The sequence below is a fragment of the Cyprinodon tularosa genome, unplaced genomic scaffold (assembly GCF_016077235.1).
Source record: "Cyprinodon tularosa strain WSP-4 unplaced genomic scaffold, ASM1607723v1 ctg1065, whole genome shotgun sequence".
NCBI classification, from domain to species: domain Eukaryota; kingdom Metazoa; phylum Chordata; class Actinopteri; order Cyprinodontiformes; family Cyprinodontidae; genus Cyprinodon; species Cyprinodon tularosa.
The window spans coordinates 147,639-162,698 of record NW_024037855.1 but is presented as its reverse complement, the minus strand read 5'-3'; the positions used below and the strand labels follow the sequence as shown (position 1 = coordinate 162,698).

General features: G+C 40.7%; 1 protein-coding gene across 1 annotated transcript; it reads right to left on the bottom strand.

Annotated features, from left to right (window-relative positions):
* Positions 1 to 6,995: 6,995 nt before the first annotated feature.
* Positions 6,996 to 9,284, bottom strand: LOC119785357. The gene is made up of 5 exons (XM_038287980.1): positions 9,098 to 9,284; positions 8,838 to 8,959; positions 8,180 to 8,408; positions 7,870 to 8,016; positions 6,996 to 7,297 (listed from the first exon to the last, which is right to left on the bottom strand). The coding sequence occupies exons 1-5, from the start codon at positions 9,255 to 9,257 to the stop codon at positions 6,996 to 6,998; spliced, it is 960 nt and encodes a 319-aa protein (XP_038143908.1). The 5' UTR covers positions 9,258 to 9,284.
* Positions 9,285 to 15,060: the final 5,776 nt, after the last annotated feature.

Below are 15,060 nucleotides of genomic sequence, written 5' to 3'. Positions count from 1 at the left end.
ATATTTGTGGTGAGTTATTGATGTTATTGATTCATATTTTAGACACAAAACAAGAAATCCAACACATACTTAATTGTTTCAGGTATTTCCATTAAATTATGTATATTGCACCCCCATCAGGCCTTTCAATGCTTGTAATGTGAAAGTATTAGAGGTTATATCAGGTGATGTGCTATTACAGTGGGATTTTTTTACTTCTTACTTCAACTGGAAAAAGTGTGACAATCACCCCCATATGTTTTCCCAAGCAGTTTATCTCATAAGGACAGTTTTTCTGTCTGGATAAAAAGTTATGATCTTCATTATGCACACCACAAATATTTGGGAATTAAATGGGAGCATACAGACAGAGTGGTTAATTCTTAACAGCAAGCTCTCTGTGCATTCGGGTTGTCCTTTATCTAGAACAGTGTGTAATATCTGGACATGGCTGGAGCCAGTGATCTGCCATCGTTTATGAGATGTTATGATGAGGCAGGGAGAGACCCCAGAGATCTATAACATGCTTCTTTAATCTGGGCCGAATTTCGGACTAAGCAACCCCGGTGGTAAGAGCTACAATTTGGAACCTGAGCTGTTTCCCTGGTCTGAGTAAGATTGTCTTATAGTTATTTAATACGTATACATTATGAAGTATTATTTAGAGCGTTTGTTCCGAGTGATCTCTTCTCAGTAAAGAATCTGGGAGAGAATGCTTAAAGATGTAAACATAGTTTTCTTTTACAGATACGTCATTATCCAATCCTGCCTTTCCATTTGATTTGGACCAGCTCTTGTCCTCATTTTCATTATTATTTCTTCCATCCCTTAATCACTCCATCTCCTAAATTTGTTTATTTTGAACAAATGAACCATCATTCTTACCCTGCTTTTTTATCCTTTTTATTTCTCTTCAAACACCTCTCTGGTTTGTACATAACAAAGCGTGTCTCTCATTGCTGAGATAAGTCAGAAGAGCTCACCATTGCTGACACTGACATGGTGAGGACTTTTAACTTTGATTGGCTACAGGCCTGGCCTGAGGCTTTCTGAAAGGCAGCTGCATAATTGTGGCCAGGGACAAGAAAATGACCACTGATAATGGAAATGCTCACATACCAGAAAACATAAGAAATTTGTAAGCAATGCTAAATATCACTCAATAAACATAAATTTATTTTGTTTTTTATGATTTTTTTTTTTTATAAAAAAACAAATATTTAAATGTATTTGCATACATACAGCCAAAATATTAACTAGTATTACTGTTATGGGTTATTAAGAATGTTTGTTATTTTTATTCCAATTTAAATATTTTAGAAAACCACCCCAAAAACTGGCCATGTGTATCTGTGTGGTCATATAAAGAGCTGGATGGGTGACTGACTGCAGAGTTATGACAGCCAAGCATACGGCAGCATCGTTATGGATTTTAGCTTGGGGGCTGCTGTGGGGTTTCACGAATCAGTATGTTCCCCTTATTTTCTTCCTTCAGCTCTCTTTTATCCCCTCCTATTCTTTTATTTTGACTTCAGTCATACTTTTCTGTAATTAAGTCTTCTATTTCAAAATTGGATTTACATACTATGATTGTTTTTTTTATCACACTATCCCAATCCTAATGTAAATTATTAGCTATCATTTCTTTCAACTAAGACCCATAATTGTAATTTACACATTTCTTGATATAATGTTCCAATAATCTAAATGTCCAAAAAGAATATATGCAGTGTCCATTTCAATAAATTATATATTCCTAGGAGGCTCAATTGCCTAATCAAAAGTACATTTTAAAAAAGCACCATTGAAATATATAAAAAATATACTTTTCATTAGATCCCAATTTTTGTATTCAAAGCTTTTTTTTTTTGGTCTGATATGATGTTCTAATTTTAAATGCTGTGCTTTCATTAGCTTAATGTGTATAAATCACACTTATTACAGGAATTTATTTAAATGAATTAACCTTTTAATAGTGTCCTTATTAATTGAATAAGGCTGTAAATAGTGTGTGTATATATATATTTCATAAATGTTGCTCTATAGCATTCTAATTGCTGTAAGTCTGCTTTGTGTTTCACTTTTTTTTCTTTCATTCCTTCATGCCAGATGCAACAAGGTGGGTAAGGCTTGACACATTCTGCAATAAAAAACACAGCTCCTAAAAAGCCCTCCAAACAAGGTGTGCTTCTGCTTGTCAGAAGTGATGGCTGCAAGAGATACAAATGCACATATTCATCCTCTGTGATTTGAGAAGCTCTTGCTGTTTTCCTTCGTGGGGCAATTTGAGCATCTAGGGAGGAACAAAAAGCGTAAACACGTGTCACTCAGCTTCACCAGGCTTTAGGTGTGACTGGTGCATGCCAACAAGACAAAATTTTTCTTGTCCAGGTTTTTTTTTTTATACTGCCCTTCTCCTTGAACACTGGAGCACCTAAAGAATGTGTTCCTTAGGTTTTTAGAAAGACTGAAACAATTGTTAAAGCTATGAATTTAAATTATTGTGGTGTCTTTTGTCCTGAGTATGGAATAGTGGATCAGAGACTCAGAGAGTTACTCCAAATTTTGTTTTTGCAGATGTCATGCCTCTTTAAGCATTGTTGTTGTAAAAGAAATATACCTAAGCTCTTCTAAAGACTTCTTTCACATCATAGTTCTTGAACCACTGTGCAATTTTTCCTTCACATCAAAAATATGGACTGCTAAAATTATGCAACACATATTCAATAAAATTTTCAATTCAGTTTATTTATATAGTGCCAATTCACAACACAAGTCATCTTAAGGCACTTTACAGTTCACCAGATCATACAGTCAAATTGATTTGAGGTTTTCTATCTAAGGAAAACCAGTAGATTGCATCGACTCATTGACTCAAAGGCAATCCCTCACAGAAAGCATACTTGTAGTGACAGTGGAGAGAAAAAAACGCCCTTTTAACAGGAAGACACCTCCAGCAGAACCAGGCTCAGTGTGAGCGGCCATCTGCCGAGGCCGACTGGGGTTCAAGGAGACAAAAGCAGAGATACAAAAAGCAGCTGTAAAAGGCGGCCCCTTCCAGGAAACACACAGCCAGGCAGATGAGCTCCCAGCCAGCTCCCATGTCAGAGGATGAGAGAGCACATCCAGCAAGTCAGTCAGAGAAACAGGACTACACTGAAAAACAGGCCGATCTCCATCATCTATAAACAAAGTCGTTGATGGCAGCAGCACAGCTGATATTTCTCTCAAGGATGGTGTCACAGTCAAACAGGAACAGACGAGGGGAACCTACTATGAGAAAAAAGACCGTGCTTTTTCTGTGGCAGCTCCTAAGCTGTGGAACGATCTGCCTCTGAGCATAAGACAGGCCTCTTCTCTTACTGCTTTTAAGTCCCTTCTTAAGACTCATCTTTTTTCCTTGGCTTTTGACACAATTTGAGACGTTTTACTTTGTTTTATTCTTTTTGTATACTAATATGTATTTTACACTCGTTTTTTCTCTATTTTATAATTTTATTGTATTTTATGATTGTGTACAGCACTTTGGTCCTGTTCGGTGTATAAAGTGCTTCATAAATAAAGTTGGTATGGTATGGTAAAAAGCAGAAGGAGCATAACGTCAGAGATTGAACTAACAGATTCTGAAGAGTCGGATAATAGAGATAGAATGAGGCAGAATGATGAAATAGGGGTCCCTATGTCCTCCAGAAGTCTAAGCCTACAGCAGCATAACTATAGAGATAGCTCAGGATAACCTGAGCCACTCTAACTATAAGCTTTATCAAAAAGGAACATTTTAAGCCTACCCTTTAAAGTAGACAGGGTGTCTACCTCACAAACTATGACTGGTTGGTTCCACAGGAGAGATGCCTGATAAGTAAAAGATCTGCCTCCCATTCTACTTTTATAAATTCTAGGAACCACTCATAAACATGCCGATTGAGAGCGAAGTGCTCTGTTAGTATCATAAGGAGCAATTAGATCTATGATATCAGATGGACCATTAAAGGGATAGTTCGGGATTTTTGACATGAATCTGTATGGCATCCCCATCACCAGTGTCATGCAATCACACTGACTTACCCCTGGCAGCATCCTGTGAGCAGAGTTCTCGTCCAGCTTTGGTCAAGCCGAAAGTAGTCCGGCAGGTTTGCTAGACCCAGCGAAATAAAACGTTTCTCTTCCCAAAACATTATGTGTTCGAAAGAGTGATATTTTTGCATCCCAAAAACATTGTAGTGGAAAAAGTCACATGTCGTTATCACTTGGTCCTATTTTCTCTCTGTTCGTATCAGTGCGCGCGACACCATGACCTGAGAGCTAGGGCCTACCTGTTTGATTCGCGATTGTTTACTCTTGGGGAAGATGTCGGACTACATGAGCGACGAGGAAAACATCGACTTCCACTTAGAGCCAAAGGGATATCTTTATGAACCCGAGTACACTGACGATGAAATTAGACAAATGGAGTTAGATCGGGCAGAAAGAGAGAGGGTGGACAAAGTTGTGATGGAAGCTGAAGCCGGAGCAGCAGGAGCCACAGCTGGAGCTGCGATATCCAGGGTGGCCAACAAATCATGGTGCACTTGTTTCAAGTGCGAATTAATGCAGACAGAGGTGGAATGCTACTGTTGCCATGAGTGGGATTTAGTAATGCCCGAGATACACTATATTGCCAAAAGTATTTGCTCACCCATCCAAATTATTGGAATCAGGTGTTCCAATCACTTCCATGGCCACAGGTGTATAAATTCAAGCACCTAGGCATGCAGACTGTTTTTACAAACATTTGTGAAAGAATGGGTCGCTCTCAGGAGCTCAGTGAATTCCAGCGTGGAACTGTGATAGGATGCCACCTGTGCAACAAATCCAGTCGTGAAATTTCCTCGCTCCTAAATATTCCACAGTCAACTGTCAGCTGTATTATAAGAAAATGGAAGTGTTTGGGAACGACAGCAACTCAGCCACGAAGAGGTAGGCCACGTAAACTGACGGAGCGGGGTCAGCGGATGCTGACGCGCATAGTGCGAAGAGGTCGCCAACTTTCTGCAGAGTCAATCACTACAGACCTCCAAACTTCATGTGGCCTTCAGATTAGCTCAAGAACAGTGCGCAGAGAGCTTCATGGAATGGGTTTCCATGGTCGAGCAGCTGCATCCAAGCCATACATCACCAAGTGCAATGCAAAGCGTCGGATGCGGTGGTGTAAAGCACGCCGCCACTGGACTCTAGAGCAGTGGAGACGCGTTCTCTGGAGTGACGAATCGCGCTTCTCCATCTGGCAATCTGATGGACGGGTCTGGGTTTGGCGGTTGCCAGGAGAACGGTACTTGTCTGACTGCATTGTGCCAAGTGTAAAGTTTGGTGGAGGGGGATTATGGTGTGAGGTTGTTTTTCAGGAGCTGGGCTTGGCCCCTTAGTTCCAGTGAAAGGAACTCTGAATGCTTCAGCATACCAAGACATTTTGGACAATTCCATGCTCCCAACTTTGTGGGAACAGTTTGGAGCTGGCCCCTTCCTCTTCCAACATGACTGTGCACCAGTGCACAAAGCAAGGTCCATAAAGACATGGATGACAGAGTCTGGTGTGGATGAACTTGACTGGCCTGCACAGAGTCCTGACCTCAACCCGATAGAACACCTTTGGGATGAATTAGAGCGGAGACTGAGAGCCAGGCCTTCTCGTCCAACATCAGTGTGCGACCTCACAAATGCGCTTCTGGAAGAATGGTCAAAAATTCCCATAAACACACTCCTAAACCTTGTGGACAGCCTTCCCAGAAGAGTTGAAGCTGTTCTAGCTGCAAAGGGTGGACCGACGTCATATTGAACCCTATGGATTAGGAACGGGATGTCACTTAAGCTCATATGTGAGTCAAGGCAGGTGAGAAAATACTTTTGGCAATATAGTGTACATAACCTTTCAATTGATGAGGATGTCGGAGTTGCAGCAGCTGCTGTCTGCATCACAAACAACAGCGACTTCCCTGCCCTCCGCAATGAAGGGGTCCTGAGAATGTTCTTCCATGTTCCCAAGATCAACTGGAAGAAGCGTCCCAGACCAGCTGGACCCAATGGTCAGTTGTCTGCAGAGTAAGTGTTGACTCCTCACTTAGATGTTGTAGGCATGGAGGTTGTTTATATTTTAGAACGTTATAAAAGTGTTCAGGCATTGACTTGTTAGGACATCATGTGTGTATTTAGTAGTGTTCTAGAAATAGGCTAGGACATAGGAATATGAGTTGTCATAATAATGTAATAACATTAGGGTGTTGCATAGGCCTAGCTGTATTATTTTTCCTTCAAGATTTGTAAGACAGCCTCCTGAGCTTTACCCTGTCTGTAGGCCTCTCCCACTTTACAATAGGCCTATTGTCCTAAGCAGTATTTATTATCCAAACACTATAAATGTTACAATTTCATGATAAAAACGTTGTTTCATTCACTTCATCTAAATGTATTATAACACAGCACAACATCACATCTGACCAAGTGCTTTCAAATTCACCAACACACACATTGTATTGTCATATCAAGTATGCACGAACTTGTGTTGTTTACTATTTCAGACAGTACAGGCTGATCGCCTATAGCATCGTCATGGAATGGGGTCTAAAAGGAGAGAAGCTTGGTCCAGGCAACAGGAGAGTTCTTCCTTCCTGTGTGGTGGAGCTAATAAGAAGAACTTATCCATCACCAACTGGGCAATATGCAGGTTTCAAAGAATCAACGGATGCACAGCAATTGTTTTAAATATTTTACTTCACACGTTCCAAATGTTTTACTTATAGAAGTTTTGCTGTTTTCTACATTTTCTACAGTTTTTCTGATTTTCTACAAATTATTTACACTAAAAATGTTACAAATTATTTACGCAACAAATGACTAACATTTCAATAATAAAATAAGACTATGTTCACCAAGACTTCCGTTGTAATGGTTTTGATGACGCTTACAGTACGATAGGAATTATGAGAAAATGGGGAAAAATAATGAAAAGTACAACAATCAAAAATAAGGATTTTATTTCAGTCTCAGACATCAACATCTGTATCATGTTGATGTATGTATGTATGTTTAGTTGGAAAGCGTGATGCATGTTCTGCAACCAAATCAGCCTTGTTTGGCTTTGGAGTGGGAGCAATGTTGGCCGGTATGCTGACAGGAGGATGGACATGGAAAGCGGGATCTCCAAGCCTGACATTCTTGTCAAGCCGCCGTCGAATGACCCGCTCCACCAATCCTTTCCGGAACTCCTGCGTTGTTCGCTCATACAGCTTTCTTGCCACCCACTGGTTTGATTGCCTTGAGTGAATGACATTGTACTTTTCCTGTCCTGGGAATGAGAAGAGTGACACAAGAAACATGAGGATGGTTTATGTCCATTACATACTGTGATTTGTGTGGCCCCTGACTTGAGGAAGGGGGAGAGTAAAAAGCTGTAACTAACTAAAGACTAGGTTATAAGATGCGGAGGCAGAGTACTGCAGTTGTCCCTTATTCTATTTGATGAGAAGTAGCCCAGTTCGTCATAACTCTATGGTTCTTGGCCTTGAGCAGCAACCAGGCTCAGGTGCAGACATTTTTCGTTCAGGTGTTCATGTATGAACAGAAAGACAAATACCTTTTCAAAAGTGTCGATCTGATCTGATACATTGCATCTTTTTGTCTTACTTTGACCTTTTGGCATTTTCTGCAAATAATTTTTTTTTTACTTCAATACATACTGTAAATAAGTAGTGAAATCACCATAATAATAACAATGTTTTTGAAATGGTATTTCTTTCAATAGCTGTGTGTGTGTGTGTGTGTGTGTGTGTGTGTGTGTGTGTGTGTGTGTGTGTGTGTGTGTGTGTGTGTGTGTGTGTGTGTGTGTGTGTGTGTGTGTGTGTGTGTGTGTGTACTCACCAGATTGAGTACGGTCATGCTGACGGCCAACATTGTGGTTGTGGTCAATTATACTCAGCTGGAGCCTTGCCTGCATGGTGACATATGTGAAATGGCGCCTCTTCTCCGCGTACTTCAGCATGGAGCTGTGTAACACTTCAAGGGCCCCTAAGAGAAAATAAACATATACAATAGTACAGTGTTTACATTATGCAAAACTAATGTTTTCTCAAAGGAAAGGTGACACACAAAAATATTTCCCTTTGAGATATTCTTACTCGTTTAGGGAAAATGTATTCAACCTACTGCCTAGAAGTTTATCCACACTTACCTGTATGCTTGAACAAAGTCATTTCACTTAGGTCTTTCAAAAGATTTTTGTCCAGTACAACACTCTTCAGAGCGTTCCAGGCAGGACACCCCTTTTCCAGCCATTTCTTTCGTCGTTGTTGCTCCTCGCTGATGTCTTCGTGGCGACATCTGTACTCCTGGTCATTTTCTTCCCAGCGGTGGATACCACACACATGGTAAAGGATAGAGGTCCACCGGTGTTTCAACTCCTATTTGAGGACAATTAGACACTGCTTAGCAATTTTCTCAGGTACATTTTAGACACAGAGTATTCATATCTGAACATGCTTTTGTGTGAAACTAATGTTCAACGTGTATAGATCATCATCAGCTTCTAAGGGTTTCGTTTTTATCTCTAATTTCTAACCATTGCTTGCTAAATTTTTACAAGAGTAGGAAAATGGATTTACAATGAGCGTTGCTTCCAAACTGGACAAGCTGGTATCACAGAAGTGTAAGTAACTTGAAGTTACATTGCATTGTTGTGGTGTTCCTTTTCTGTTTTGGAGCCGTGTTGGCTTTTACAAGGCATATCATCACTATGAAACAGCTTGGCAAATTCATGAATGAAAATAACTAGTTGTATTGAAGAAATAACAGTACTGCGTTATGCATAACAACATGTCTATGAGCATCACCTTCTCATCGCCACCACAAGAACTGCACGACCACCAGAAGTGATTGCCCAGAGACTTGATCCATGGCTGCAGGTCCCGGTTTTCTTTCTTCCTTGCCAATGCAGTTGCCTTCTTCTTTATACCTAAATAATGCATAACAGATGAAAATAAATGTATAAATTATTTTGTCAACTGTCATAGCATTACAATAGACTTATGCAAAGGTTCAAACGTGAAGATTTCACAAAATGAAGCAGTGTATAATGCCCAAATAATGGTACCTTTTGCAACATGCCATGGGTCAAATTGATGCCTAAGCTCAGGATAGGACTCCCTCATGATCTTCCGTATTGATGGAGCCCGGTCAGTAGTTACCACGTAAACACCAACGCCGGAGTCCAGCAGACGATCCAGGCCCCTCCGGAAACCAACAGGCTCCATTGCTGTTGAACTGGTAGCCTAAGTTACCTGTATTGATCATTGTAACAGGAAATACAGAACAAACATGCAGAGAGGCCTGTGAAAAGCAGAACAAAGTGATAAAACACACTCAATAACTTACTTGGCAAAACTATTCATACTTTACCTGAATTAGATCTGACATGATGACTTTCTTTGTTGCATCTTCCATAAAGCTGTAACAGGTGTACTTGGCACTGTAACCCGGGGAATCAGATCTGTAGAAGACAAACAAGGAAGTTACTTGTGGAGTGATGGCAAACATGATTTGATGTGAATTATAATGTAACAGGACTACTAACTACATATACTGCATGATCCATTATGGGAATATCCACCTTGCATCACCACAGATATCTGTGTGTCCACCAGCAGCTTCAGTTTCCCTGAGTTCTGACAAAATCTCCTCTTGCATCTCGGTGTAGGCTTCTTGAATAACAGGTATCATATAGGTGGACTGCAGTGAATAGTATGATGTTTTCTTTGGCAGTTGTAAGTTTAGAAGATCAGCCCACTCTTCAATTTCATTCTGTGTTGTTCCTGTGAAAATAATGGCTGCTGAAGATACCAGGTTGTTCTCAGGTATTCCACGGACATCAGGACAGGACTGCCACACTCCCGTATGGTGATTGATGCATGTCCATTCTATTGTAATTTTTGATCCACGGCTGGTGATCTTCTTCTCACAAATGGATATCCCGCATGTGTGACAAGTTGTAAACAGTTCCATTAGGCATGACTCGTTCACAATCCATTTCCTCTCAGACCAGTCTCCTCTCCTTTCTGCTCCCGCAATGTTGTCTGAGGAAGATGATCTTGTAGATGTGTCATCACTGCTCAATGGAAGGAATGTGCTGTCATCTCTGTCCAGAGGTGTCTCTATGGATGTCATGGTGGTATCCAGGGTCTCAGGTGCAACATCCGAGCTAGGGTTTTCTGACTATAAATATAGAAAAAGAATACAGAGAAGTCAAAGTACAGTAAATTGGCTGACTGGCGGCACTTACTTATAGTGTGCAAAGGGCTTCATGATCATACAGTATTTTGATCATGTGAAATTGTTAGCTTTTTATTCAGACTAAACGTGTAGAAAAATATGGGCTTACCTGTGACAGTCTCCCGGTAGGAGGTAGGGCTATGTATGTTCCTGAAGTCGATGGCTTTTTGCTTGGACCAGCATCAGCTGGGCTGGTGAGCACCATCTGGAACTGTTGCTTGTCCAATCTGGACTTCAGGGGGGTTGACTGAAGAGCTGGCTCTTCTTCAGATGTTGCGGCCTCAGATTGTGCCGTTTCAGCCATTGCAACAGGAGCACATGCCTTTGAAAACACACCATTTTTTGCATTGTGGATTTCAGGTATCTCAGTCAGGTTTTAGAAACAGTAACAGTAACATAACATCAGCATTCACACAGCATTGTCCCTGGTCTGCTACTTCGAGAGTTAGTAGCTGAGACCGACAGCCCAGTTTGTCACAGCCTAGAGCCCTCTAGCAGATTGTACACTGACTGAAACCATTAGGCAATACTAGGCAGTTGCCTAGGGCCCCAAGTTCCTGGGGGCCCCATAAAACTCTGTTTCCATGTATGGTTAATACAACTAATCCTTATTTGTGCACATTAATTATGTTTTTGATAAAAATCCTTTGGCTAAAATGCCATCAGAACGCTAATAAATAGAGAGGAAAAAGGGACAAGAAGAGAGGGACAAAACCTAGAACAAATAAGGGATGTCTATTCTATTAACATTTCTCTATCTGTAGAATGGGTCTGTTTTATGGGTTTTCTTCTCAGGGGGCCCCCTGCCTGTCTTTGCCTAGGGCCCCAAATTTCCTAAATCCGCCCCTGAGCGTAATCATAGTTGCAGATGATTGAAACAGAGAGATATGATCTCTCTTTATTAATTTTTATCAGAACTCTGGCTGCAGCATTTTGGATCAGCTGAAGACTTTTAACTACACTTTGTGGACTTCCTGATGGTAAAGTAATAGTCAAATGCATGGACTAGTTTCTCAGCATCACTCATGGATGTCATGATCGGTTCTCTAATGGAGACCCAAAGATGCAGAACACCACTGACACAGGATGAAAAGTTTAACAAGTTTATTTGCACAAGCACGTAATATGCAGATGACTGGTTTGGGCCTGGAATCTGGTTTCACCGGAGTCTGCGTGAGAGACAACACAGTTAACGACTGTTGACGGGGTTTTGGTTTCCAATGGTGCTCTGATAGTACCTTGAGGGTTCTTGAGGTTCTCCTTGGGAGAGTCACTGTTGGTTCTGGAGAAGGATGTGTTAGCAGAGTCCGTTAGCTGCTTCAGCGTCTCACATCTTAATAGAACAGACCTTGGCTTGGGTTTCCTAGCTCTTGCCCAGAGCTGCTTAGAGGTAGACTGAGAATCTTCAGGGTTTGGCTCGGAGGGTCGGCTCGGCAGGTTAGCTCTTCCAGAGCTTTCACGGAGGAAGCACGAGTCACCTAGAGGCACAGAGACAAACGTTAGGATCTGACTCGGGATTAAGGTCATGGAAAAATCACTGAGATCAAGGCTTTAGCGCTGACCAACTGGAACAACACTGCGGCGTTGAGGTAAGGTCTGAAGGCAGCTTAAGTAGTGGATCCTCTGATGGTCTTGATGAGCTGCACCTGTGCAGGAGGCTCCCTCAGAGGATCTACGGCGGACTCTGCTGGAGAAAAATGGTATCTTCTCCAGCTCCCAACAGTGGACAGGATTTGTTTTATTGCAATGTTCCACAGATGAAAGGAGGAAATTCTAGAAACCTCTTTGATATGGGATTTAAATAAAAGGTCCTGATCAAAAATAACACCAATTTTTTTTTACTTTATTATCTGAGATCAATTTAATCCCATCCAAATGAAGTGACTGACTAATTAGCTGCTTTTTCAAAGACTCCTGTCCAAAGACTATAACTTCTGTTTTGTCTGCATTCAGGAGCAGAACGTCCATAGTCATCCAGATTTTGATGTCTTCAAGGCATTCCTGTAATCTATGTAATGGTTTAGCTTCATATGGATTTATAGACAAATATTGCTGAGCATCATCAGCAAGAGAATTTGTCCTAGCACTGATCCCTGTGGTTCTCCACAGGTAACTCTGGATCGTCCCACTGAAATAGGTCAGATAGATATGATTTAAACCAGTCTAGTGCTGTTATCCAGTTGTCAAGTGCTGTGTTATGTAATCGTTAATAGAAAAACTGTGTTTAAGCAGTGAAAAACATTCTAAATTCAATACTCAGGTTTTGGGGTTTCAGAATATTATTTAATATCTAAATATCAAATCACAATTATTTTCAGAATAGTCTACAGATATCTAGTTGAAGGCTTAGATGAACAATGGTTTTGCTAACTCTGAAAGTTCAACTGGATCAAAGCAGTCTAAACCTGGTTCAGATTCTCTGGCTACCTCAGATGCAGCCTCACCTTCCAGATATAAATCAGTCATTATTAGAGGTGTGCTAATTATCTTATTTTTAATAAGATCAATTTTATTTATAAAGAATCCCATAAAATTATTACTGCTGAGAGCAGGTGGGATGGACGGTTCAATAGAGCTACAGCTCTGTGTGAGTTTGGCAAATATATTAGAAGGATATTGTGGCGATCCAATCTCGCTGATGTGACCAGAACTAAGGCGCTCTGAAGACACACCCCTCCGGCGTAGGTTTGAAAAACGCTAGCTTCCCATATTATGGTCCTATATATTAGGGTCCTATTTTGGTGACGGCTTTTTTCTGCTAAAGGGCTAGGCAAAGCGCTTTCAGCTGAAAACCACTCTGTAGAAGTCTGAGCTCGCCCAGACCGAGTCAGTCTGCCTTTTTCCTGCCATTTAGAAGGAGCTGAATACCGTGTTTTTTATTTCGCCTGTGTTTCAGAAGGAGCTAAACGCAGTGTTTTTACTCTTCCTGTGGTTCAAATCGAGTGAACGTAGTGTATCCTTAATCATGCTGCAGCAGAGACAGGGCAGAGCTAATCCAGCTCTGCAAACCACCAAACTTTGGCCCCGATTGCTGTTCACCGAAAATAGCTGGTAGAAGCAACTGGACCTTAACCATCTGTGGGACGGTGGGACGGAGCAGCGCCGCGGAAGTGCTGCTACAAGTTGCGGCTACATGCTAATCAACGTAAATAAAGGAAGATGTCCCGTATGCTACCGTGAGTTATAAAACTAAGCCCCTTGCGAATCTCCTCTTATTGTTGCATCGGATTGATCCAAATCTCTTTGAGTTGCTGTTGGACAAATGGACTGGACTGAAGACGGGACCTGTAGGAAACGGGACCGAGCTGAAGGCCTTCCCTCAATTGAACCAAAAACAGTAACTGCATCCTTCCTTCTCCTTCACATTTGATGCTAAATAAGTGCTCTGTTTTGGTAAACTATAGGTAGATAGAATAGTCGTGTTGGTGTTTTTATTTAAAATAAGCTTTCTGATTCAAATGCTGATGGTTATAACAAGCAGCTTGAATATTTTTCCTTTGAGAGAATCAGTTTTATATCCACTGCAGGTTTGGATTCAGACAGTAAAGAAAGCTTAATATTTTTATAAAATATCATGAAACCTTTCTTTAAGGGTTTTCTGCTCAGTTCTTAGCTAAATTTAAGACATTTAAGGTTCTCCCTTGATATCTTAAATTTTCTCCTGGATTAGTGCTTTATGGAATAACCCCTTGATTGATAAAAAAAATTGGTGCAAAATTACATACCATGGATTCCCTTTTTAAATTCAATGCCTGAAGACTATTGTGAAAATAATTTTGATTTAATATTTAAATTCTTTTCTACGCTTTTCCTGCATATGCTGATGCTGAGAAACTAGTCCATGCATTTCTTACTTCAAGGCTGGACTATTGTCAGTCTTTACTATCAGAAAGTCCACAAACTGTAGTTAAAAGCCTTCAGCTGATCCAAAATGCTGCAGCCAGAGTTCTGATGAAAGTTAAAAAGAGAGATCACATCTTTCCTATACTAGCTTCTCTTCATTGGCTTTCTGTTAAATCCAGAATAGAATTTAAAATCCTCCTTCTCACATATAAAGCCTTAAATGGCCAAGCTCCATCTGATATCAGAAATATGATTGTTCTTTATGTTCCTAACAGAGCACTTCACTCTCAATCTGCAGGTTTACTACTGGTTCCTAGAATGTCTAAAAGTAGTATGGGAGGCAGATCTACAGCTCCTGTCGTTGGAACCAACTACCAGTTTTAGTCTGCGAGGCAGAATCCCTTTCTACTTTTAAGGGTAGGCTTAAAAGTTTCTTTTTTGATAGAGCTTATAGTAAGAGTGGCTCAGGTTGTCCTGAGCAACTCTGTAGTTATGCTGCTATAGGATTAGACTGCTGGAGGACATAGGAAGCCCTATTTAACATCTTACTTCATTCTATCTATCTTTGGACATTGTGCTTGGTGTAAAAAAGGCGGGAGCTTGTGTCACTTCCTGTGTTTTTATTCAAGAAAAGTCATCTTTGCCCAGTGGATGGGCTCAAACGTTTTCTTTTTTTGAGACAATTTCTCCAACTTTGAAAAAATACTCCTTTACATCAAATTTTGTGCAGAATTGTGTTGCTCATTCTATAACTCCATACTTTAGAGCAATCATAAGACTTATGCTAAGTAGTTTGATAAATACGGCCCCTGGACTTTCTGTGAAACATCTCAAAAATCTACATGGTGAATGTTCTTGATTTGGCACAAATGGTTGTTTCCTTAGGTGGTGTCAGAGGGTGGACAGGCAGGTGAGCTTAGGCAGGAGGGCTTTATGCAGAAAAGA